Below are 27,231 nucleotides of genomic sequence, written 5' to 3' on the forward strand. Positions count from 1 at the left end.
TTTTTGAGGAAGATTATCCCTGAGCTAACATCTGCTGCCAATCTTCCTCTTTTTTTCTGAGGAAGACTGGCCCTGAGCTAACATCCATGCCCATCTTCCTCTACTTCCTCTACACCTACGACAGCATGGCTTGCCAGGCGGTGCCGTGTCTGCACCCAGGATCCGAACTGGTGAATCCTGGGCAGCGAAGCAGAATGTGTGCACTTAACCGCTGCGCCACCAGGCCGGCCCCGAGTACACATCTTTTTAATATTCTGTGTGAAGAAATAGAAATAAAGTGTTTCTGCTGTATTCTGAAATATGATGAAGTATCTCAAGGAAAAGCACTTATATGATTATTTGAGCTGTGAGCTTAACTAGCTGTTTTTTTCCTGTTTATTTTTCACAAAACACCATTTTTACTTGAAAGAATGACAAACTATAGTTATTATACGTGGGTATTTGGCAGACATTTCTTAAAAATTAACAACGCAAGCCTCACTTCAAGGAAAACAACGGACAGAGGAGAATTTGTTGCCAATGATAAAGTTCAAGCTTTTAGATAAAAATTAGAATTTTGGAAAACTTGTACCCACCTCCATGAGCTTGACAGCTTCCCACTATTGAAAGACTTTTCTGGTGAGATTGGTAGTGATATTAAGAATGTGATTTTTCAATATCACATGTTGAAATGTGTCAACATTTGAAAGATCTGCATATCTAACTGAACCAGTATTTTCCAGATGATCAGGGCATGGTGTTACAAAATCATGCATGAGTAAAAGATCCATTCAAAGTGCAAGACCAATTAATTTTAGTGTAACAGAGTACAAAATGTTCATTGATTTGGTTTCAGATTCCACATTATAGCTAACCTTGAAAAAACTACTACTTGTCAAGATTTGGTGTAATATCAAAGAAGACTATCCACAGTTATCTGAAAAGACTATTAAAATATTGTTGCTTTTCCAACTACTTATGTGCAAGGCCAGCTTTTCTTTATGTACCTCAAGCAAAACAACGTGTTGCACCAGATCGAGAACAGAATCAGATGTGAGAATCCAGCTGTGTTCTATTAAGCCATACGTTAAAGGAATTTGCAAAATTGTAAATAGCGTCACTCTTCTTGCTATTTTTTATTTTGGAAAATATAGTTATTTTTCATTAAAAGGGGTTATTTGTGTTGTCATTTAGTGGACATATTTAAATGGATTACTATATTTATGCGCTTCTTTTCAGTTTTAACTTGTAATATGTTAAATATCAATAGATGTAACTAACATAATGAAAAGCTCTTCGGGTCAGTAATTTTTAAGAGCATAAAGGTACCACTAGACCGCTTAAATGTAGTGAAAATCCATGTGTGTAGGTAAAACATCAGATGAATTTGAAGTAACCAGAGTTTGATATTGATTAGATTTTTTTTTCTGACATGCCCCTCAAATTCTAATTGCTTAAAAAAGGAAAACTGGAAGAATGCTAGAACCTTTTTCACTGTGTTGAAACTCTCCACGAGTCCTGAGTTCTGACGTCGTCTCACAGTTTGCCGGTCTGTTTTAGGTGCCCACCAGCTGACCTCTCCTCCTTCGCAGTCTGAGTCTCTGCTTGCCATGTTTGATCCACTGTCTTCACATGAAGGTAAACTAGTCACATGAACTTTGTAACTCTTGTCTTATCAGGGACGGAAGAACAAAACCAAAGCCCTTTGTTAATGCCTTTGTTGGATCAGTTGTGTCTCAGTGGCAAACGTTTCCTGTGTTCTAGGGGCCTCTGCTGTGGTAAGGCCAAAGGTTCACTATGCCAGGCCATCGCATCCACCACCAGATCCCCCAATCCTGGAAGGAGCTGTGGGAGGACATGAGGCCAGGTTGCCGAACTTTGGTTCCCATGTTTTAACTCCGGCTGAAATGGAGGCCTTCAGGCAAAGGCATTCTTACCCTGAGAGATTAGTTCGCAGCAGGAGCTCTGATATAGTGTCTTCTGTCCGGCGACCCATGAGTGACCCCAGCTGGAATCGACGTCCAGGGAATGAAGAGCGAGAACTCCCTCCAGCCGCAGCCATTGGTGCTACTTCTTTGATGGCTGCACCTCATTCATCATCTTCATCCCCGAGTAAGGACTCCTCAAGAGGAGAGGTATGGAGCACAAGCCGTATAGAAGAATTGGCTAATTGTGGTCAGCTGTAGCGTTCTATCTGCCTGGTTCTTCTGCTCTCTGAAATTAACATGGAATACATACATCTAAGATTAAGGATGGACAGTAGAGATGATTAAAGATGATTTATCTGTCTAGTATATCCATGACCATAACCCATGGGAAACCTCTACTATTTTCTACTACTGACTACTTTTTTGTAGTAATGTTTTAACTTTTCTCTAAGCAATTTTGTATCTAATTTCACTTAAAACCTCACAGTTTCCTTCTGAGATGGTTAGATGAGGTATTGTTTTTTTCCCCAAGGAGGTATTATTTTTTATTTTGCAGCAATCACAGAGTTACAAAAAAGTTGGAAGTAGTTACAAAGAACTCCCCCCCAACCATGTCAGAGTAAGTTGATCCACCACCTATGAATACTTAAGTGTAAGTTTCCTACAAACGAGCACCTTCTCCTACACATCAGAGTATGACCATCACCCTCAGGAAATTAAAATTGATACATTACTACCAGCTAATTCTCACACCCTACTAATGCGTCCCCAGTTGTCCCAGTAACATTCTTTAGATCAAAAGGATCCCATTCAGAATCACATCTTGTATTTAGTTGTCATGTCTCTTTTAGGCTAGAACATTTCCTCAGTTTTTCCTTGATTTTCATGACCTTCATCCTCTTGAAAATTGCAGGCCAGTTATTTTCTAGAATGTCCCTCAATTTAGGTTTGTTGGATGTTTCCTCATGATTAGATTGAGGTTATTCATCTTTGGCAGGAGTATCACTGAAGTGACTCTGTGTTCTTTTCATTACATCCTGTCAGGTAGCACGCAATTTTATTTATTCCATCACTGTGCTGTTCATTTGGATCATTTGATAAAGGTGTTGTCTGCCGGGCTTCACCACTGTAAAGTTGTTTTTTTCCCCTTTTGTAATTAATAAGTAACTTTAGGGGGAGGGGAGACTTGAAAATATGCAAATATCCTTTTCCTCATCAAATTTTAAATTTATCAACTTATTAACTCATGATTTTCTATTTTAGTCAGCGAGTTTGTTACCATCATTTATTTTGAAGCCCAGTTGTCCCTGATTTGGCCAGTGGGAACCCCTTCAAGCTGACTCCTAGCTTCTTTTGACATGCTGCTATCATTCTTTGACTGTTTCTTTGCTTTCTGGCACAAAATGCTACGAGCTTATGTTGTACTCTGTCTGCCCTAGTCCTGAAATCAGCAATTTCTCCAGGGAGTCCTTGCTGCTTTTGGTGGAAAATGGTGTTTAGAAGTCAAAATCTGGATACTAGCTGTGCTCATTGCTGTAGGGACGTTGCTGCCCCCAGGACCTCTCAGTAGACAGAGCTAGGAAGTGTGTGTGTGTGTGTGCAGGGTGGTACACACACGTTTACAAGTGTGTGTATTTCTGTATCTCTCTTTCTCTGTAAATGTTGAGAACCATGAGCTCACGTTGATACATTCCATCCCAGTCTGAAATCAACACATCTCATTTCATCTTTCTCCCTTTCCATATTTGTAACTCCCTTCTCCACCAGTGAGAAACCTGCTTTCATTATTCTTCATGTATGTACTTATTCGATCAGTCCTCCTATATGTAATCAGTATCCTATCCCCACTGCTAAACCCTCCCTGGCACAGATGCCCTCATCTCTCTGCTTGGGTTCTGATATCCCTTTCCCATGGAGGCCTTCAGAGAAGGTGTTTCTAGTTCCAGTTTTGTAGATGAAAATAACAAGTGAAATGATTCGTCTAAGGTCACATGATAGGCTAGTAAAGAAATTACCATCCCTGCCCTTTGGCATGTAGTCTTGATGATAACTCATGATAATTGGTGATCAAAATATGAACTTTGACCTTGGTCACATCTAGGTTTGAGTCCCAGCTGTGCCACACACAGGCTCTATAACTTTGGGGAAGATGAGGAGATGACTTTTTTTAGCCTGATAATTCTCATCTATAAAAAGGGCTTAATAGTAGTATTTATCTCCTAAGACTACTGTGAAGTTTAAATGAGATGATATAAATCCTTACACCCACTGTTTGACACACAGTGCATGTGCGGTTTTTTAATTAATCCTGCTGCTACCATCTCTGCTACCCCTCTAGATTTTGTTTGCATTGCATTTACTCATTCCATTGAGTACCTACCCTATGCTAGGCTCTGTTTTAAGCTTTTGGTTTACTAAGAGTAATGGGATAGTGCCACCCTCAAGCAGATCATAGTCTGGTGCTTAAAAGGTATACTTACGTGTTCCATAAGTTGCCTATATAGCGGTAAGAACAGTTTTGCTTTTAAGTCAAACAAGAGTGGTTTTTGTATTTCACACACTAACTGAAATCCTTTTCATAGTAATTCATCCTGCTGTCCAACTCCAAATAAAACATCAAACTTTTTCTACAGACTGAAGAACGCAAAGATAGCGATGATGAGAAATCAGACAGGAACAGACCTTGGTGGAGAAAACGTTTTGTTTCTGCCATGCCGAAAGGTAATTTTATAAAACATTAGAATGCTATATTAGCAAGCAGAAGCAAAGCCCTCAGATCTCTCGGAGAGCCCATCTCTCAGCTCCTCTGTGAGGCTTGTTGGGCCTGAGCTTCTAGCTGTTTGGAGGGTCTCGGAACTGGCCTCACTCAGGTGAATGCTAAGGCAGAGCTCTAGAAAGGACCGCTCCTGTTCTTTGCAGGAAGTGGTAGTGTGTTCAGAAATGGAAGCCATGCAGGTCACAGTTGTTTAAATGTCATATACCATTGAAGTTAAATGTACAGGGCTTTTGACACGTGTTGCTAAGAATTATTGCAGGGAAAAGGGATGCTATTGGTAATTAAACATGGAAAATTCATCCTTTACATTCCTGGAATAAACTTAAGCTTTTTATGTTTTTGTTCATTGAGAATGTTTATACTGTGAATATTAGTGAGTGTTTATTTTGGAAGGCAGTTGTATAAAATTGTTTGCTTTATTTGTGAATAGCCTGGCATCATACCAATAGGTACTGAGATTTGAGTTGGCAAAAGCATCTCTTCCTGAAAGGAGAGATGGTCTGGGATTAAAGCTGCTTCTTCCGCCGGGCTCTTCTGTGCACCGTTTCGCTCAGGAGCTGAGGAGCACTGCTTTCACGCCATGCTCAAGCCCACTCGATGGGAGGAGAGAATGAGGCTCAGAGCTTGGAATGTGTTGTTTTTGAGCAGAAGTTAAGAGGCAGTGTCTTTGATTCAGACCCAGTAGAGTCCGTTAAATCATTCTTCCTGTGGCAGATGACCCCAAAGCAGATCCTGAAAGCTTCTTTAAGAACCTTCAACGCTATTTTAAGAACGATTATCAGTTGACACCCGGGATTTCTTAGCTTTTAAACTTTTCACCTCCTTTCACTTAGAAATGTTGGCACACCAGTTAACTCCAAAATGACTGCTGTCTTCCAAGTAGTGCAGTATGTTATATGTCACACTACTGACTTTATTTAATTTCCAGCTCCTATACCATTTAGAAAGAAAGAAAAACAAGAAAAAGACAAAGATGATCTGGGGCCTGACAGATTCTCAACACTCACAGGTTTGTAGACCCATGGACTTCCTGGCTCCTTCATTCCCAGAGCACATATTTCATAACACTTTTTCTTGGGTGCCATAAGCGTTGCCTTTTTAGAAGAGTGTGTCTGTGTGTGTACCTGGGGAGTATGTTCTTCGTAGCTCTGTGGTGTCCAGTTGGCGGCCACAGTGAATCGCAGTGTGCTCTTCCTGCAGACTGCCACCACCATCATCATCCTCATGACCATAACTTCCGTTTATGATGAGGCCCCTGATCCTGAGCCTCTAGGCATATCCTCCAACTCTGCATTTTAGTGGGATGATGACACACAGTGCCTTTTAGGAAAGTGTGGTGATGGTTTTAGTGCTATGCATGCCATATCGGGATCATTGAATAGTTTTCTCTAATGTTGATTGTAGAATTCTAAATTTATTTCCATCTGTAGTTCTTGATTGTTTAGGATCACAGTGAAATTCTGTTTTACCTAATCATTTCTTTTTTTCATGATAAAGTGTTTGGTCAAACATACCATAAATTTATAAACTTTACCAATTTTTTACAGCTTGAATCATTTTAGCATTGCTATCTGACCCAAGGGAAATACAACTAGGGGTTGCGTTCTTGCCTTATTCAGCATTAGTATTTTTGCAGCTTCTTTTTGGTACATTATGAATGAGCACCCTAAAAGGAAAGAATCTGAGAAATAGTGTTAATGACCCAACCTTGAGTTTGAAAGCTGTGTACTGTTTCCAATGACTATAGAGCTTCTAGAGGGAAATTTAATTTCTCACCTCTTTTTTTAATCTTGAATTTTAAATTATGTTATCCTACCAAGTTAAAATGAAGATTTTTTCATTAAAAAATGGGATACGTTTCAAAAGAACATCCTCCTCAAAGAGCTCAGCATAGCACAGATAGAATCCCATTTTAATCCATCTTATTCTGATGTCTCGTTCTGTACAGTAGACGTCCCCATGCCCTGCCATATAGCCCTGCTGTGGTCAGCGCGGTGACGTTCCTGGAGTAAAGAGTTTTGACCTCCAGGAGCTGTGCTTGCAGGCCACGGTTCCCTGCCCAGAGCAGTCAAGCCTGTCTTACTCCATCAGCAAATGCTTGTTGAACATCTGACTCGTGCCAGGCACTGTGCTGAGTGTTGTAGGTATTAAATCAAATCACACCTGACTCCTGTTCTTCAGGAACTACAGTCTGATTGAGAAGAATTGGAAAGGCATCCTTTTGGCAAGATACCTGTTTCCTTACCGTGTTGCTAGTGTTGGAACACTACCACCATTTATAAAGGGAGATACTCTTAATGAACTCTCATGTTTTTAAAATGTTGAATTAATAGCTTGGGAGAAGTTGTAAATTGCTTTTTACTCGTGTCTTTGGACCATGCGTTTTTCTTGGTTCTTGGTGCCCAAACCAGAAGCTGAAAAGAGTAAGTTTTTTCATAAAATATTTCATTTTCTTTGTGTTTGATTCAAGCAATTTAGTTTCCCTACTGGTGTGGGAATTTCTACACATTTCTAATTAATGACTCATTGAAAATTATCGTTAAATCAACTTAAAATATTATGAAAGGAAATTTCTTAAGATCTGTCCATAATCCCGCCACTGTAACTATTCTTTTTTTCATGTTCTCTCCCAGTCTTTCCGTATTTGTACATGGCCTTTTCACGATTGAATCAGAGTATGTGTGTAACTTTGTATTCTTCTTTTACCATGTTATTTCATAAATCCTCTCCCAATTTCTACTAGACATAGCTGGCTTTTCAGTAATTTTTATTGGCTCTAAGATAATCTATCATATGATTTTACTGCAGTGTGAATGTTCTCTTGCTTTTGGATATTTGAATTGTATCCAATGTCTTACTGTGTGTGTGTGTGATATATATATATATATATATATATATATATATATACACACACATCTTTGTATATATAGCATTTTCGTTATTTTCCTGGGATAAAATTCTTAAGAATGGCATTATAGAAATAAAGGTTATGAGCAACATTGTGGCTTTCACTATGTTTAGCCAAGTTTTTTTTAAGAAGAAGAAGATTGGCCCTGAGCTAACATCTGTGCCAATCTTCCTCTGTTTTGTATGTGGGATGCCACCACAGCATGGCTTGATGAGCAGTATGTAGGTCAGCACCTGGGATCTGAATGGGCGAACCCTGGGCCACCAAAGTGGAGCATGCTGACGTAACCACTATGCTACTGGGCTGCCCCCTAGCCAAATTTTATTGTCCCTTTTTCAGCACTCAAAATCAATAGCAAAAGGGTATTCCCCCTCCAAAAAAGATTTTGTAATGATAAAGGTTTTACATTTTGAAGAAGATCAGATTTTATTAGGACTCTCTTAACAAGCGTTCAAATACCATTATAGTGGAAAGATTGTTACTTTGGAAATCCTTTCTCTCTACACTTGACTACAATTTTATGGAGACATGAATACTAAATATTTTTTTCATGGAAACAAAAGAAGAGCCTATGAATGTACTGCTTAACCTCTCTCTACCTTGATTTTCTCTTCTATAAAAGGGGATGATGATAGTACCTCCTTGTAGAGTAGTTGTGGTCATTAATTGAGATCATTCATATAAGGTGCTTAGCACAGTTCCTGGCACGTGGCATGTGCTCAATAAATGTTAGCTGCTACTAATATTAGCTGCTATTAACACAGACACACATATAAAATCTAGTGATTTTTATGTAATTTTAGACTTTTTAAAAAATGGGATTCTACCAGAATATAGACATTTACGGTTACCTGCTTGGCCTAGATCTATCTTAGGAGTTTGCGTTTCACTATGGAACTTAATTTTGTCCCAGAGATCTCTAGCAATTCTGTGCTGTGACAACTGTTAATTAGTGACTCTGCCATCGTAGACTCCGGGAAAACATTTTGTTATGCTGACATTGCTGACAGGATAACCGTCCTGTCCGTAAGCAGTGCTGCGTCTGTGATTGTGATAAGCTTTTCCTCCGTGCACCGCAGGCACAATTCCAGCACTCCCCAACAATGTCTGGGTTCTCTAGGAGCGCCTCTGACACCATTGCACGCACAGAGGTGCTCTAGTCCAGCGGCTGCACTGTCAGGGTGAGAGAGAATATGAGTATCTGAAGTCTTCACATGTGATGTAGAGGGAGAAATTCATGAAGGAAGAATGGAGGAAGGCATTTATTATTATTATTATTTACAAGAGTTTAATTCTAAGTTTGAGTACTTCTTTTTTCCTCCTTCAGCATGGAGATGTCTGAATAAATGAAGTCTGCATGTAAAAATGCCTCGTTGGAAGTTCTGTAAAATGAATTGCTAAGAGTGATTTGAGTGTAAGCACTTTAGAAACCCATCATCCATTCAGTCTGCACTGAACTTTTTGACACTGTCATGCAGAATTCTGGCGATGATGAAAAAGTGGAGCTAACCCTCCCAGTTTCGTGCTTTGGCAAGGTTCACTGAACTAGAAGCAGGATGAGTAGGCAGCTGCATGGTGCCTCTTAACATTGAGATATGTGCTCTTTTTAAGTCTTACCTCCTAATCCGCCTTTGGGATTATGCTCCTGGTGTCGTACTAACATCAGAGTTGGTACAAACCAAGGGGAGCTAATGCTCTCCCTCTCCTTTCCCTGCAGATGATCCCAGCCCTAGACTCAGTGCGCAAGCTCAGGTCGCTGAGGATATTCTGGACAAATACAGAAATGCCATTAAACGAACCAGCCCCAGTGACGGAGCGATGGCAAACTATGAAAGTGCAGGTGATAATCATGATAAAGATTGAATAGTAACGTGTCTATCACACTGATGAAGGTGTTCTGAATTAAAAGTAGCCTTTGTATAGTTACTTTTGAATACCTGTCAGAAAAATATGGTACAATCTCCAAGATAAGTTAGGAGGAAACAAAAGTATATAAAAGCAGAAATCATATGCTGCATGTATTTATGCTTGTATGTGCACAGAGTGTCTCTGGAAGAATCTCTAACAAACTGGTAACATGAGTTGGCTCCAGGGGGCGTCATAGGGTACCTGAGAGGGAGCCGGTGGGGGGGAATCTTCTCATACTTTTTATTTTGAAAAGTTTTAAAATAACAGAAAAGTTGAAAGACTAGTACAGTAAAGGTCCATCTTCCTTCTATCTAAGAATTATCAGTTATTAACATTTTGCCACTTTTTCTCTCTATATGGTTTTTTCTTTTTTTCCTGAGCACTTGAAATTCTCTCTTAAGAATAAGGATATTTTTTGTACATAAACACAGCATCTTTATTACACCAGGGAACTTTTTATTCCTTTTGATTTTATATGTGCATGTGTTATCTAAATTGATAACATAAAAACTGTGGGAACCACAGGTCTGGCCCGGCTGCATTTGTGAGTTCATCCCCGGCTCATTCTTGGGCAGTGGGAGAAGCCCTGGTAAGGAGAATGGGAGACTTGAGCGCGTGGTCCACCTCAGCCACTGGCCAAAGGGTTTATTTATAGGAAACCATTTTCTGATTGGGCAGGATACCATGGCTATAAAATGAGGGTGTTATGTCAAATGATTTTTTTTTAAATTTTTTATTGAGTTAATGATAGGTTACAATCTTGTGAAATTTCACTTGTACATTATTGTCTGTCAGACGTGTTGTAGGTGCACCTCTTCACCCTTTGTGCCCACCCCCCACCTCACCTTTCCCCTGGTAGCCCCTAGTCTGTCTCTTTGTCTACATTTTTAAATTCCTCATATGAGTGGAGTCATACAGAGATTGTCCTTCTCTGTCTGGCTTATTTCACTGAACATAATTCCCTCAAGGTCCATCCATGTTGTTGCAAATGGGACGATTTTGTTCTTTTTTTTACGGCTGAGTAGTATTCCATTGTATATATATATACCACATATTCTTTATTCAGTCATCTGTTGATGGGCACTTAGGTTGCTTCCACGTCTTGGCTATTGTAAATAATGCTGCAATGAACATTGGGGTGCATGGGACTTTTGGGATTGCTGACTTCAAGCTCTTTGGATAGATACCCAGTAGTGGGATGGCTGGATCGTATGGTAGTTCTATTTTTAATTTTTTGAGGAATCACCATACTGTTTTCCATAGTGGCTGCACCAGTTTGCATTCCCACCAGCAGTGTATGAGGGTTCCTTTTTCTCCACAACTGCTCCAGCATTTGTTAGTATTTGTTTTAGTTATTTTTGTCATTGTAATGGGTGTAAGGTAATATCTTAGTGTAGTTTTGATTTGCATTTCCCTGATGGTCAGCGATGATGAACATCTTTTCATGTGCCTGTTGACCATCCGTATATCTTCTTTGGAGAAATGTCTGTTCATGTCTCCAGCCCATTTTTTGATCGGGTTGTTTGATTTTTTGTGGTTGAGTTGTGTGAGTTCTTTATATATTATGGGTATTAAGTCTTTGTTAGATGTATGACTTGCAAATATTTTTTCCCAGTTAGTGGGTTGTTTTTTTGTTTCAATCCTGTTTTCCTTTGCCTTGAAGAAGCTCTTTAGTCTGATGAAGTCCCATTTGTTTATTCTTTCTATTGTTTCCCTTGTCTGAGAAGTTACGTCAAATGATTTTTGAGGCCCCTTTTAGTTCTGTAGTTCAGTGATTTTGATTACAGAGTATTATCTTTATTAAGTTAATAAAGACTTTCATTATTTTGTCTTAGGATTGGTTTATAAGAAGTAAAACCATTCTCTCTTCAACAACTGCTCTCTTGATGGATTATCATTGCTATCAATAACTTAACTGTTCAAATTTTTTTCTTTCTTTTCCAAAGAGCTCCTATTGTAAAGCACGATGCTAATTTATTATTGAGTTGCTCTCAATACCTAGTAGTGCCAGAATATTCCGAATTAACCTGCTTATCCTTTTTTGGGGGGTGGATTTGTGTAGAGGTTCTGGGTGATGGTGAAAGTGCACATGATTCTCCTCGTGACGAAACGCTGCAGAACATCTCGGCTGACGACCTCCCAGACTCCGCGAGCCAAGCGGCCCACCCTCAGGACTCCGCTTTCTCTTACAGGTATTTCTTTTATAGGATTCAGGACTTTGGGATTTGGACTTTTCGTTACCAAGGCAGTCACTTCAAGTCAGGCGATTCATTGAGTCACTTAACACACAAATAGAAAGCAGAAATAAGAATGAAATGCTGTTTGCCAAGATAACCTGCTCTCACTTGTAGATGTCATATGTCAAAGGCTTTAATTCAGGGATTAAAAAGAATACCCCTTGGGGCTGGCCCCGTGGCCGAGTGGTTAAGTTCGCGCGCTCCGCTGCAGGCGGCCCAGTGTTTCGTTGGTTCGAATCCTGGGCGCAGACATGGCACTGCTCATCAAACCACGCTGAGGCAGCGTCCCACATGCCACAACTAGAAGGACCCACAACGAAGAATATACAACTATGTACTGGGGGGCTTTGGGGAGAAAAAGGAAAAATAAAATCTTTAAAAAAAAAAAAAAAAAAAGAATACCCCATATGCTCACAGAGGCCACGTGAGTATTTAAGTGAAACCAGTGGCAGTGCATCTGCCCATGCGAAGCCCCCAGGCCGTGTGAGGACACTGGGGGAGGGCTGAGGCAGGAGGTGGGTTCAGCTGCAGAGCTGTTGAATGACCCACTGTCTCCAGTGCACCTGCCGGAGCCCTCTCAGCTTCTCATCTTCCTCGTTGCCTGGGCAAGACTCTCTAGTTCTAATGGGGCTTGAGAAAGAAAATGACTTTAATAGCCTGAAGAATTTGCCTTTGTTTCATAGGGTACCTCTGCTTCCCCAGACAGGGATTGTCAGTTTTAACGCCCTGGTCATCCATCCATCCGTCTCTGTTTCTGTCTGTCTTAACTTTTTATAGAAAATTTCAAACTTATACAAAAATGAGCGCGTACAATGATGTGCTTACTACCCAGATTCAGCAGTTACTGATACATGGCCAATATTGTTTCATATTTACCTCTCCTCCTCTAATTAGTCTAAAGCAAACTCTGAACAGTACCTCATTTTATTTATAAATATTATGAAGCTTTATAATTGTTTCCCAGCACTAAAATTGGGGGGAGCAGCAAAGAGAATTTTTATTTTCCTGCCATGACTTTACCACTGTATATTTTACGAGTTTTTGCAAAATGGGCAAACATTACGTTTGATTAGCTTGCTTCATAAATCACATGTTTATGGGAAGCAAACCAATAGGGAAAGGTGGTGAGCTTGTCTTGTGGCAGGATCAACATTTCTCAGGAGGTGTGGTAGAAGGCCTTCTTAGTTTGCGTGGTGAGATGGTTCTAATGACTTCTGTGGCCCCTCCCAACCCTGGCATAATGCACCTTTCAAACTCCTCAGAGAGCTTGGCATATGCTATGCTAGAAGGTCAAAAAGGATTTGTTGTCTGACTGATGCTGGTGAGTGTACAGAGCACTCCTTGCCCAGAGCCCTTTCTCAGCCTTGTTCCTCGGGTGTCTAGGCAGCCTGTTCCTGTAAGGGAGGTGTCAGTAAGTTAAAAATGATCTTTTATTTATGGCCACTTGAAATACTTGAGTCCTGAGGTAACATATTAATTTACATAGCAAATGTTCACAAACTGACCATATCTGGATAAAGAAATTAATGTCCTTTTCACTTGTTCTTCAGAGACGCGAAAAAGAAACTGAGGCTTGCCCTTTGCTCTGCGGATTCTGTCGCTTTCCCAGTGCTAACCCATTCAACCAGGAACGGTTTACCTGATCATACCGATCCAGAAGGTAAGTTGCCGCACTATAGTTTATTTTTTCCTGTATTTAAAGGTTGAACCATACTGGAATTGCTAGTATTCCACTGTATTTAAGCTCTGCAGCAAGTTCGTATGATTCAACTTAACATGTTCGTGTTAGTGTCAGCTAAGGGCACTTTGGTTGCTAATGGTTCGTTGAAGTGTTCTCTGAGAGTGCGCTGCAGCTGAGTTCTGCTGATCCATGGGAAGGCAGGGGGGATGTCCCAGAGGCTGGGGGATGGCTTACAGCTTATGTAAGGCCAAGGAGATTCTCAACCATGACGGAATTCTTGTTTTTTTGTTTAGATAATGAAATTGTATGCTTCTTAAAAGTTCAAATAGCTGAAGCAATTAATTTACAAGACAAGAATTTAATGGCTCAACTTCAAGAGACAATGCGTTGTGTGTGCCGCTTTGATAATAGGACTTGTAGGAAACTGCTGGCTTCAATTGCCGAGGACTACAGGTAGTGTTCTCATCTGGTTTCGCTGTTATATCTATTTTCAGTGGTATTTTTTTCTCGCTTCTTATTTCAAAAATGAATTGAGGCTTACTACAAGTACTTGCTAGGTTTACCTGGATGTACATTTCCATGGAACACATTTAGCTGTTTAGTTAGTCTGGAAATGTAGTTATAAATGAGCAGTTCATACTAACAGAGGAATGCAGTTTATTCAGCTTTGCACAGAAGCAGCCGTGGCAGAGGTGAGGCCAGGAAAACTCGGATGTCATTTTCCTTTTTTCAGGGGTGATGAGGAAGAGTACTTCCCTGCACCAGGGAATCGGGAGTAGGCCTGGGAAGTGCTCCGCTTTATCTGTTGCCACCCCTTGCTAACAGTAAGGAGAAAAATGCTATTGAGACGCTTACGAAGTGAGGAGGCTTCGATGCTTGGGCAGTAGCTGCTCTAGTGATTGTTACATTTAGACTAAGCAAATAATTGGTGGTGTGTTTAATGATCTAGTGGTATATTCACCCGTATTTTGTTATTTTAGTCTTCCGAGGCAATCACTTTCCTTTTAAGAATGAACTCCTGCCAGCATGGAGACTGTGCTCCAGTATAAAATAGACCAACGATTTGAAGGGACTTGGTAACGTTTAGTGAGTTAGGTAGCTAAGTATTCAGCCCAGTAGGTGCTGTTCGTCACAAACGTGCAGAAGGGTTCTGTTTCTTAAGCTGGCAAGCATAATTAGCCCTCAGGACAGTTGTCTTCAGCCTGACATGCTAATTTGTAAAACCAAAGTCCATGAGGTAATTTCTTTTTAAAGAAAAATTAGACTCTTAGTTTCCAGAGGAAGTGTGCACCAAATATATCTGATGTCCTGCAAAGCATATTTCCTTTTAGGAAAAGGGCCCCCTATATTGCTTATCTCACTCGCTGTCGACAAGGACTACAGACCACACAGGCTCACCTGGAAAGGCTACTGCAAAGGGTTTTGCGGGACAAAGAGGTGGCCAATCGGTACTTTACCACTGTCTGTGTGAGGCTGCTGCTGGAGAGCAAAGAGAAGAAGATCAGGGAGTTCATTCAAGGTAACTAAGGCCTTTTGGAGAAGCGTCTTGTCAGCCGTGTATCATGGGGAAGATTTGGCAATGTTTGCTTTGCTCGTTTGAGCACCTACATGTCTAAGAGCAGTTCCTTAAATTCCTAGTTATTTTATGGATTCTTAATAATTAAACCTTGATGTCACACCGATAAATTTCATTTTTATCCTGCACTGAATATCTATAGTTTATAAATTATAAGTTGGAAAACTTGGTCAAGTCTTGCATCCATATAGTTTCTCTTGTTTTTTAAAAACAAATCATATAGGGGCCAGCCCCATGGCCGAGTGGTTAGGTTCGCACGCTCCGCTTTGGTGGCCAAGGGTTTCGCCAGTTTGAATCCTGGGCGTGGACACGGCACCGCTCATCAGGCCATGCTGAGGCGGCATCCCACATGCCACAACTAGAAGGATCCACAACTGAAAATATACCACTATGTACCAGAGGGCTTTGGGAGAAAAAGGAAAAATAAAATCGTTTTAAAAAAAAAAAGACAAGAAATAAAAAAAAGGCATATCATTTTTATAACAAACCCCTTGCTGTTAAACTTTTACACATTTCTTACCTTTCTCCTGATTTTAATGATTTGGCTGCATGTTCTCCTACAATAAGCCACATCTAGGTACTTTCAGCTTTAAGCGTGGAGTATCTGCATAGCTAGTGATTAAAATGATTTCTGTAATTTCTTTTTTAAAATTATTCAGCTGTGTATTTTAAAAATTGTTCTTTTTCATTGGAGACTTTCAGAAACTCACAGCAGCTGATGATAAAACTGCTCAGGTAGAAGATTTTCTGCAGTTCCTTTATGGTGCGATGGCCCAGGATGTCATATGGCAAAATGCGAGTGAGGAGCAGCTTCAGGATGCTCAGCTGGCCATTGAACGAAGTGTGATGAATCGGATTTTCAAGCTTGCCTTCTACCCTAACCAGGATGGGGACATACTTCGTGACCAGTGAGTGCTTCTGTTGGACTACCTAGGGAAATCCCCTGCCGGGGCGCTCTCAGGCTCGTGGGCCTTCCTGAGCAGGTGAACTGCCCTGCTGGGGCTCTCAGGCCCGTGTGCCTTTCTGACCGGGTGAACTCCCCTGTTGCTGGCTCTCTCAGGCCCATGTACCGTTCTTTAGCACTTGCCACAGTTGGCAGTTTTACATTTGATAGAATGATAATTTCTTAACCTGGCACTACTGCAGTTTTGCCCCAGATAATTCTTTAATGTGGGAGACTACTGTGTGCACTGTAGGACGTTTAGCAGCATCCCTGGCCTCTACACACTAGATACTGGTAGTACCCTACCAGTTGTGAGAACCAAAATTGTCTCAAGACACTGCCAAATGTTTCTTGAGGGGCAGAATTGCCCCTTGTTCTTGATCACTGGTTTGTGTGATCATTCGATGGCTGCTTCTCTCCCCTCTGGATTGTTCCCTCTGTGAGAGCTGGAACATAAGGCTCTATCAGAGCGTGAAGCACCGGGCGTGACTTCAAATATATACTTATTATCTATGTATTAGGAGTGAAAAGTTACATATTTGAATATCAAAAATACCTGGGATTATATGGTGTGTGAATTCTATCTCAATAAAGCTGTTGCTAAACAAGTAATCCTTAAAAAAATCAATCCTGAAAACAAATCTGGAATGGAACAGTGGTCATTTTTGAGTAGTGAGACTATGGATGATTTAGCATTTTTACTTTTCCTCTTCTGCATTTTTTGGAGCACTGCTTGACAACCCTCTTTCTGCCCCCAGACATTGAGGTGGCCACTGTGCTCCCCAGCAGTAACAGTGGCTTACTGGACCAGTGACTCTCAAGGGGTCCCTGTAATAGGACCTCAGGGTCGATCATTAGTGGTTTATATAAGGGTTTTTCATGGAAATTTTAAGATACCACATGTATATTTGAGACAGTTCACTTTCCTGTGAATGGGTTAGGACCATCCCAACCTGCCCCTCTCTCTTGTTTGGAGTCTTAGAGGCTGTTAGCTCACCCCAGGCTTCTGTACTTAGTTCGCCAAAGGGGACTTGTTTTCTCTCCAGAACACCAGTGTCTGGTTTTCAGAATCCAGTGAGAAGTGGGAACATTCAAACTGTATTTGCTGCCAAGAGCAACTCTGAAGCAGAGTATTCCTACCCTCTCCTCCCTGGCATTTCTGCAGGTTTTATAGAGTGGGGAGTGAACACCGTGTTCTGGAAAGAACCCTCCAGCCAGGAAAGCTGGGTTTAGCCCCTGCTCCTAACCCCTGTGTGACCTTAGGCAAATCCTTCACCTTTTTAAGCCTAATTATTTTCCTCTCTGAAATGAGGTTTCGTGCTCTCAGATCTCCTTCTCCATCTGAGCATCTGTGCTCTTTGGTTTCTGGCTTTGATCCCTCTGCTTCCTCTCAGCCTGTTTACTTAGTGTGCCCAAGTCGCTTCCGGGCTGATGGTTCCTCTCCTGTCTCCCTTGGAAGGCTGTCCTGGTCTGGGAAAGAGGGACTCCCCTACTCTCCCTGCACCCCCTCAGCTCCCTCAGCATTTCTAGGCAGGTCCTGAATGTAAGACTTTTTTGACAAGACAGCATACTTATAGCTAGGAGATAGGCTCAACTGTAATTGTAATCTGTATCAAGAAATAACTCTAAGATGTTTTGAAAAAATCAATTTTGACTATTTGTGTACCTTATTTTCTGAAATATATATTTACATCTGTGTTTTTGGCGGTTTTCAGGGTTCTTCATGAACATATTCAGAGACTGTCGAAAGTAGTGACTGCCAATCACAGAGCTCTTCAGATTCCAGAGGTAATAGACTCACACAGCGTGGGTGGTGTGATTAACCAAGAGCTGCTCGGTGGACCATCTGCATGTTACCAGTTTTTCGAGGAAACAGAAGATAACAAATTATAAAATGCCATTTGCACTAGATGCAATCCAGTCTAACTGTAAAGTTCTCAAAGGTCCTTCCAAGGATGAAAATTCTGTGGCGTGCAGAGGGATGTGAGTAGTGGGGAGGAGGGAGAGCCAGCCTCGAGGAGCCCCTGCGCTGGCCCTCAGTGCACAGGCAGGGCTCGGCCTGCTCTGCCTGGGGCCGTGGTGCCTCCGTCCATGCTTTTGGAGTCAGGTTTCTGCAGAGACGTCCCCTTTGAAGAGGGGATCTGGTGGGACTCCAAAGAGTGTGAAAGCTGTTGTTCCAGGAGAGGGAGTTGAATCTGAGCGTGAACTCAAAACCACCTTGTAGTTATTGGTATTAGCATTATTTACCTGCATACAACTCTTCCAAAATAAGAAAATAGGGAATTTCCAAGTATTTGAGCTTTCTGGTTGTTTTATTAGAATCCCCACTAATGGAATGTCATTTGCATAAAGTTTTTAATTGTCTTTGACTTTTTGAATCTGTTATTTCTAGAACTACTGCAACAAAGGTACATGTTAGTTTTTTAATTATTCTCTTTTAAAAGTAGCTTGTTTGTGCTTTTGGAATCAGCTACTCCGTGTAGAGAAATTCAAAACATTCTAGCTTTGTAAGAAAGATAATTGAAATTTTATAAATTCTAGGTTCTGTGTTATTGTATGCCCTTTCCTCTATTAATGCATACCTGGGTTGCTTTATTTTAAAATGCAGAGCAAATTATTTAAAAGTTCAGTTTCAATGTTAAGTCCAAGGGGGAAGGAACGGCAATCTGGTTTTACTGAAGAAGGCAAAGGCACCAACCGTACCCCTCTGCCTCCTGACGTGGAGGTTGCTGAGGTCGTAACTGAAGTTGCCGTCAGATTCAGGATCTGTCTATCTGTGGTCTCCCTTAGGTTTATCTTCGGGAGGCGCCGTGGCCATCTGCACAGTCAGAAATCAGGACAATAAGTGCTTATAAGACACCCCGGGACAAAGTGCAGTGCATCCTGAGAATGTGCTCCACGATCATGAACCTCCTGAGCCTGGCCAACGAGGACTCCGTCCCTGGCGCAGATGACTTTGTCCCAGTTTTGGTGTTTGTGTTGATCAAGGTGGGTCCCTCACTACTATTAATGAGTTTATTGGGCATTCTGAGCAGGGTGGTGCAGGGCTTCACATGATGTTAGAGACCTCAGCTCCTTAATGAGTCTCAAGCTCTTTGTTATCCAGAAAGAAAGTGTTTAATGCCAGGTTTTGTTCTGTTCAGAAGTTAGTGGCGGGCGGCCCAGTGGCGCAGCAGTTAAGTTCGCATGTTTTATTCAGCGGCCCGGGGTTCACGGGTTTGGATCCCGGGTGCAGACCTACGTACCACTTGGCAAGCCATGCTGTGGCAGGCATCCCACATATAAAGTAGAGGAAGATGGGCATGGATGTTAGCTCAGGGCCAGTGTTCCTTAGCAGAAAGAGGAGGATTGGCAGCAGATGTTAGCTCAGGGCTAATCTTCCTCAAAGTAAATAAATAAGTTTTTAAAAATCAAAAAAAAAAAGGAAGTTAGGGTTTTCAGAAGAAAGGATGAGGGGGCTGGATTCCTAGATGAACATGTTCAGCTTTTCAAGCAGTGCCTAAAGTTCTTGATTGGGACTCAGTATATAATTATTGAATGAATGGATGCATGAATGAGAGCAAATTCTTTTTATTGTGCTTTTACCATTTCCTTTCACTTTGAATTCCTCATAGTACTCGTCATATAAACTACCAAATTTACCAAACGTCTCTCTCCTCTTTTAGCCTCTTATTTTGTAATTGTACCTTTTTTTTTTTTGTAGAAGATTCTCCCTGAGCCAACATCTGTTCCCAGTCTTCCTCCTTTTTCTCCCTTTTTTCACTCCCAAAGCCCTGGTACATAATTGTGTATAGTTGTAAGTTCTTCTGGATCTTCTGTGTGAGCTGCTGCCACAGCATGGCTACTGACGGACGAGTGGTGTGGTTTTGCACCCAGGAACCAAACCAGGGCCGCTGAAGTGGAGTACACAGAACTTTAACTGCTGGGCCATCAGGGCTGTATCGTATTATTTTTTAAAAGAACTGACATCTCATGTCCTTTCTTGACTTTAAAATTAAAGTTTCATCATTTAAATGGTTTATTTTGAACATTTTTTCTTTTAAAGATTCACACTTGAGCTAACAACTGTTGCCAATCTTTTTTTTTCCTTCTTTTTTCTCACCAAAGCCCCCCAGTACATAGTTTTGTATTCTAGTTGTGAGCACCTCTGGTTGTGCTGTGTGGGATGCCACCTCAACATGGCCTGATGAGTGGTGCCATGTCGTTGCCCAGGATCTGAACCGGCAAAACCCTGGACCACTGAAGCCGAGCTCGCGAACTTAACCACTCGGCCACGGGGCCGGCCCCCTATTTTGAACATCTTGAGGGGACCATGCAGTTTAGGTGCACACAGCCAGCAAGTAATTGTGTCTGTCCTGTGTTCCAATCAGCTCGGCCCATTTCTGGATGTCCAAAGTATATTTGACATAAATATTAGTAATCGGCAATATTTCTGCAACCTGAACTCTTAGCTCAGTCAGAACCCATAGGATCAGGGCCTATGGTCATAAGTCCTCCTGTTGGCCATTGTTCTCTCTTCCACGCATGATGTACCCAGTCCTTACACAGTCAGTTTAACAGTTCCAACAGACCGTAGCTTGTCCTCCTCCCCACTTAACACACCTGTGTCCTTTCTCACCACAGGAAGAAGGTGGAAAGCAGGAGGTGTTCTGTGTTATCTCTTACAACAGAGGGCATATTATCTTTTTTAGTTTTTTCTTTCTCAGCTGATTGATTCTACCTGGACTTACTAACCAGATATAGCTCAATTTACCTACAGCATTTATTTTCTTATCTAATGTTTTGGAATCCTGGGATGTTGAGTAAATCCACTGGGATTAGTTCAGCCTGCTTAAGGACCAGTGAGGTTAAGTGACTTGCAAGGATAGAAAGCTCCAGATAGTTCAGCTAGGGTTAGAGTCCAGGGTGCCTTTCCAATATACTCTTGCTACTCACAGCAGCTAGGGTTTACAAACTACTTCCAAAAAAGAATTTGGGGATTATTTTCAAAAGGACTGGTATCTCTTTCACAGAAAAACATTTGAAGCTGTTAAATGGTTTTTGCAGAGCTATACATCTGAGTAACTGACTCTTTTTTTATTTTTCACTTCTCTAGGCTAATCCACCCTGCTTGCTGTCCACTGTTCAGTACATCAGTAGCTTTTACGCCAGCTGTCTGTCTGGAGAGGAGTCCTATTGGTGGATGCAGTTCACAGCAGCAGTGGAGTTCATCAAAACTATCGACGACCGCAAGTGACCATGACCAGGGCCCAGCAAGGCAGCAGACTGTGAGGCGGCCAGCAGAGCTCTTAAACAATGTGCCAGCTGCTTTGAAGGCTGAAGATGGTTTTTGTATAATATTGTACAGCAGTCAGACATTTTAAAACAGATCTTTACTAAACAGATTAATGAGCTAACAAGCAGGTTCTCTTTTCTTTGGGCTCTTTTCCTTTCTGAGTTGCATATTTGTTATTTTCTTGTCCCCAAGTAGAGAATAGTACTGCACAAAGGGACCACATTTTTAAGGTATTTTGAAATATTAAAAAACAAAAGAAAATCTAGAAAATTCCTAGATCTCCATTCTTGGATACCCATCCTTTCCTTTTATTTTAAAAGAAGAACAGTACACCTCTTTTAAGATGCTGTCTAATCTTATATGCATCTAATGGAAGGAAAATAGCAGTTGCACTGAGGATTATAATAGTGGTGACGTTAGTGGCATTATCTATAAATACACTCATCTAAATTGAAAAGCTAAGAAGGAAATGTAAATATAATATATATTTATATTTGATGTAATATGGACATCTTCAGATTCTAATAAACAAGGAATATTGCTGATAGTAGGTTGTGACGTACCCTCTTGTAAAATGGTTTCCTTGACAAAATTTAAGCTGAGCTTAAAAGCAAAAAACAAGCAAATACACAGAAATATTTATTAAAGTGTCATACAGTTTATCGAACTGTGTAGGTGCGGAGTTTGGTGCACAGGGCTGCCTTCGATGAGGGGTCTGAAGACGCGCAGTCACTGAGGCATCTCACCGTGGATGGCTCCGGACCTGCCGCGGGAGACAGACCTGATCGCCATCCAGTAGATCTCTGATACGTTCTTATGGTACTTCCCATTTGAAATACTAAATATAGTGTAGAAACCCCAAACAGAACTCCTTACAAACCTTTAATTGTAATATATTTTTGATGATTATTCACATTGAATGCACAGACCAGGAATTCAGTGAATGTCATTTTTTTTAAAACTAATTTGTATTGTCTGCTCTAGTGATACGAGTTTTACTAGTGATAAACTATTTTAATCAACCATTCTCTTATGGAAAAAAATCTATTTTGGCAGGTTTCTGTGCCTTTATTTCCCTCTTCTGAACAAAAATCTGTCTTTCAGTATTTTGGTTTGATTGTATATTGATAATTAATCAGGACTGGGTTTTGGTGTGTGAGAAATTGGCCAAGGAGGCACACCAAAGCGTCAAGCACAAGTCTTGTACATAGGTCGTCACTGACTGGTTTCACTTTGTATGTTTCTTAAAAATGTTTAACTTCTTTTATAACAAACTTGGTCCCATACTTTGAGTCCCTTCTTGCTGACAGCACTTCCAGGCATTTTTAAGGGAACTGTGACAAACAGCCTTGAGCAGATGAGTACAGAGGCAGTCTTCTCCCTCTCTCCAAGATCTCTGTGTTTCCTTGTGCCTAAAGAAGCTCGATTTTCTTTATGCCTCCGCCTCTTCTCATTCATTGATTTTAAAATACCGAAATAAGTTGCATAGGAGTGTGGGATGTGGTTTCTGCCTTTTAAGGAGAGATTTAAATTAAACTAGTGCTACAAAATGTCCTTTTGAACATCAGATCAAGAAATCTGTGTTCAGAGCCATGTGCTTCATGGGCTGTAACTGTCAAACTCGCCTAGGTGTTAGAAGTCAAATCCCGTTATGAATACTTTACGAGACAAACTGTCTAACACGGTTCTAAGACCTAGAGGGAGTCCATTTACTTCAGCATCTGATTCAATAAATGTTAAGTCAATAGAAGACTTGGAATGGTTGAGATCCCTTGTTAAGGGATTTAACTTACAAGTCAGTGAGACTTTTTTTCTCCACAGTGGTTGCTAAATCTTCCATGTTATCACTATGGAAATAAATACAAAGATGCAGGCACTGCAGAGGGCTCTTTTCTGTGGAGGTGAAGGTGGTGAGTTTGGGGTGTAGGGCTACGCTGGAGGCAGGAGAGAGTGTTCTTCAGTGCTTGAGCCAGTGGTGAGGGTGGAAGCCCAGGGATTGGCATCAGAGTGAAACCTCTGAGACGGAGGCGAGTGCTCGCGTCTTGACTCGGGTGCTGCCGGGGAAGCACAGCCCAGCTATTGCCCTCTGGAAACCCTGTCAGGAGCAGGGACTTCTGCAGTAGCCATTGCTGGCTTGACTCCATAACAGGATTTATTATAGTGCTGAGTTCTGAGTTTAGGAATTGGTAACCGTCTGCCTGGAAGCTCTGGGGTGGGAGATAGGGAGTAATTTGATTTTGCTCTTTCAGGAAAGAGGAACAGTTGTTCTTTGGATATTTCTTACTACGCTTCCTTCCAGTACTTATTTTACATGAAGGATCAGCATTAAAGTACAAAATCACCCGTAGGAAGCATTCGGCAGCCACCGATTATTACATGGACTTTACAAAGATAATGTTAAGTGGGGAGATAGTGGCTTAGTTCACTGAAATCTTGTAGTATTAACTTCTGTAATGAAAAATCCGTTTGTATTTGGTATGAATAGTCTGATTCGGAGACAGTTAAGTAATAGAAATACAGATTGAAGATCATCTTGTAAAATTATTAAAAGGCTGGTAAATGTTTAGTTTTTTTCCTCCACTTTAGGTCAAATCTCAGCCACAGTTACTGCTTTCTTCTACTTTTTCTTTTTAAAAACCTGCTTATGAAATCCTTTTTTCTACAGATATGTGTTAAATCGCTACAGTAAGAGAATTAGGCTTCGTGAGGGATGGAGATGGATGTGATGCACGTTTTTTCTTTGCCCGTCGTGTCCTGGAAGCCTGTTTAATGTAGGCTGTCACTGTGTGTGTTCCTGAGGTGCATAAGCAGGAGAGCCGGCCCACGCAGGAAGGGGCTGTGTTCCTGCCATGAGACTGCAGCTGACCGTGCCAATCCGGCCCCGCTTCCTGTTGCCTGCCATGGGAATTCATTCCAGTTTGGGCCAAGTAAATGTCAACTAGATGTTTTAAATGGACGAGGTTTTAAAAATTCCTTTCTCTGATGCGATTGGGTATAAAAAAGGAAAATAGGAGCACACTTGCTCAAAATTATTAGTGGATTGCATAAAATGATAGACAAGCAGTGGAGTTGGCTTCCTCCATTGTGTGCCCTACGCCTTCTCTCCCTGCCTCCCCGTTTCTGCTTTATTTCTTTAGGGAAAAGTCTATATTGGCCCTCTTTTTTTTTTTTTTTTTTTTTTTTAAGTCTAATGAGTTTATTCTATATGTAATTGCCGTAATCTGGGGGGCAAAAATCAGAAACAATCTTCTTGAAGCTCAAAGAATTTTTAGTAAGTAGATTAACAGTGATGAGATATTTGAGATATTTCGAATGCCAAAATGCTTGAGAACTTTGCCAGATTAATAATTACTTAATGTATTTTAGAATGTAGGTTACCCAAGAAGTAGGAGGACCAGGAATAGCTTTATTAGTCTTGAGAACACTTGGAGAAAGGAAGATTCAGTTTGTTTCAGTGTCCAAGTTGGTGTGTCGAGCCATGGAGTCACCATGGAGCGCTGTGTCCCACATGCCTGTGCTCAGCAAAGGTTAAATTCACGAGAGACCAAGTCCTCTCCGCTTGATGAGTGGCAGACAGTGTGGGCAGGGGCCACACGCCTTAAGAATTCACCTCTGCTGAGTTGATATTGTCTTGTCAACCGTATTCTTCTTGTGCTTCACCTGTATTAAAAAGCTTTGTACTGCCTCTCCTCTTGAAACTGGTAAAACCTTATATAAGCCTCAGTTAACGAGCTTGCACAATCTTGTATATGTACAGGAAACCCATCCTGTCTCCTAATGTGATTACTAATGTATGATGCCATTCTGTAAACCTGATTAAAAAGGGAGAGCAGTTGAATTCACTGGGTTTTATGTTTCCATCATCTATTTTGTCTGCAGAAGCATTTCTGAAGTTTCTTTGACTTCTCGAATATTACTAATGTTCTCCACTGAATTCACACTTGTCTTTTTCATCTGAACATCTAAGGATATTTGTTAAGCGTGGAACAGGAAGGAATTGGAATCATCTCACAGTTACTAACGAGGCGGCGAACATTGTCTGTTGTACCCAGTTCCTGTCTGACCCCTGTATTTGGCGGCTGTTCACCAGCCTTAGCGCTGAGAGCAGAGGTCCTAATCACGGTCTTCACTGAAGCCCTGCTGGATCTTCTCAGCTGAGCAGAGCCCTTGTTGAAGAGGCAGCCTCTCTCAGGCTTCCCTCATGCTTTCCCTATATCGATTGCCCTTCGTTTAGGAGAAAACTTTTAAAAATTCAATTAAAGCTGAGTTTTTATTCAATCTGTTCAGTATTAAAATTAATGCTGTGACGCCTAGAACTGAAAATGGAATTCAACTTTTCCTGCCAACTTGGATTACTTATGCCTCCTGGACTCCTGTTGTATTTGTACCCACTCAGCCCTCTCTCTGAGTCAGCGGCTGTGTAGCTTTTCTCAGAGGATGTGGAGTTAGTGCCAGTGTTTAGCTAGTGCAGTGCCATGATCCTGAAAAGTGAAATGAGGTCAGGAGCTCCTGTTGGCTGTAGCTGTGTCCTCCACCTAGAGATTTAAGTATTCATTGAAGAGCTTTTCACTTCAGTCATTTCATTCCAGAAGAATCCTTTTCCATCTTCTTAGGGTGCCAAAAGGCAGTACATAGACTTAAAAAATTAACCAAAGAGGCTGGAAAATCTCTGGTTGTGGGGATCCAGAAAACACCATCCATATTTTTGCTAAAACAGAAATATCTCTCAGTTTCAAGTCATTGAACCCATTATAGACAATGGACATGAAAACCATGGTAATCTTATTTCTATTAACTAAAAATTCAGCTATTGCTGGTCCAAAACATTAAATTTTATGCTCCCATGAAAAGAGTTTCCAATGAATTTTTTAAAAAGGATATTTCCACTTCAGCGTTCCTTAGCCCTCCTAAATCAAAGTTTTGACAAAACTTTTGTAACCAGGGCTCTTGATTCATATACATAACTGCTGATGTTTCATATCAATAATTCCTGGTGAATTCAGTCAAGGGATCTGATCTGAGTCACTTTGACCAAATGAATTATAATCTCTGGGAGTGGTGCCCAAAACTGGTCCTTTTTTAAGCACCCTGGGGAGTTCTATAAACCATCGTTTCCCAAACGTCCCTGTTGAGAATCACCAGGTACTTGTGTTGCTAAATCAGAATCCACAGGGGATGGAACCGGGAACCTTTAAACAATTCCTCCAGGTGACTTATTCTGAGGATTTCGAGAGGCACCATGACGGCCAGCATTCACAAAGTATGAAGCAGTGGCCCACCTGCACCGTCCACCTGGGGATGTTCATAACCCGCAGGCTCCTGATCCCCTCCTGTACCTGTTGAATCAGAATTTCTGGGGAGGAGCTGGAGTCTGCATTCCCAGCAAGCTCCCCGTCTGACTCCGATACTCACTACAATCCATGGAAGGTGTTCAGTCTCTAAAGGCCCCGCATCCTGAAGTGTAACAGGCGTGAGTGAGCGAGGCCCTTTGAAGGCTAAGAACTCTTACCGGCAGCCAGTCCAATTTATCCTTTAATGATAGCTTTTTTTATTTGCTTAAATCCAAGTGTTGTCTTTACTCTTAATCTGGTTCTGTCAAAGCTGTCTCTTCCCCACACCTCAAATTGCCATACATCTCCAGGTGATGATGGTGTCCAAATCTCTGTATGAAAAAATTTTATCTAATCTTCCTTGTTTTAACTTTTAAAATGGCTGTTCCATTTCTGTTGTGTTTTGTTTCCATTGGTCACCAGTGTCCCATGTAAACCAGCATTGGTTCCAGCAGCCCCTGGTCTCCAACTTGACTTCTCCCACAGAGCAGCCTGGCCTGCCCCTGCGGAAGGTGACAACCTCCAGCAGTGCGCTTCCCCTCTCCTATTTCTGGTCCCCTCGGTCGATAGGTGGATTCCAACTCCTGGATTTATTTACCTCCCTCTCACCCACCTCACTTCTTGATCACCAGCAACCTTGTTTTCCTTCTCTGGTGGCTGTGATGGTGACAGGTGAGGCCATGTCTGCTG

The 27,231-nt window shown here is 41.3% G+C and overlaps 1 protein-coding gene across 21 annotated transcripts in view; it reads left to right on the forward strand.

The window, feature by feature from the left end:
* Nucleotides 1-25,053, forward strand: part of GAPVD1 (GTPase activating protein and VPS9 domains 1) — a 64,568-nt gene extending 39,515 nt beyond the window's left edge. For 8 of the 21 annotated variants that reach the window (XM_008521922.2, XM_008521919.2, XM_008521923.2 and 5 more), the window contains exons 16-28: nt 1,540-1,617; nt 1,744-2,114; nt 4,541-4,628; nt 5,612-5,692; nt 9,309-9,431; nt 11,562-11,691; nt 13,287-13,396; nt 13,711-13,870; nt 14,749-14,936; nt 15,688-15,901; nt 17,652-17,724; nt 18,727-18,924; nt 21,032-25,053. In XM_008521922.2, coding sequence (XP_008520144.1) covers nt 1,540-1,617; nt 1,744-2,114; nt 4,541-4,628; nt 5,612-5,692; nt 9,309-9,431; nt 11,562-11,691; nt 13,287-13,396; nt 13,711-13,870; nt 14,749-14,936; nt 15,688-15,901; nt 17,652-17,724; nt 18,727-18,924; nt 21,032-21,172 — 1,955 coding nt within the window. In that variant the 3' untranslated portion in view covers nt 21,173-25,053. Of the gene's footprint in view, nt 1-1,539; nt 1,618-1,743; nt 2,115-4,540; nt 4,629-5,611; nt 5,693-9,308; nt 9,432-11,561; nt 11,692-13,286; nt 13,397-13,710; nt 13,871-14,748; nt 14,937-15,687; nt 15,902-17,651; nt 17,725-18,726; nt 18,925-21,031 lie in introns of those variants that run through there. The other 13 variants (XM_070596473.1, XM_008521925.2, XM_070596474.1 and 10 more) reach the window with 4 other exon arrangements.
* Nucleotides 25,054-27,231: the final 2,178 nt, after the last annotated feature.

Source organism: Equus przewalskii, chromosome 26 (genome assembly GCF_037783145.1).
Source record: "Equus przewalskii isolate Varuska chromosome 26, EquPr2, whole genome shotgun sequence".
Classification (NCBI taxonomy): domain Eukaryota; kingdom Metazoa; phylum Chordata; class Mammalia; order Perissodactyla; family Equidae; genus Equus; species Equus przewalskii.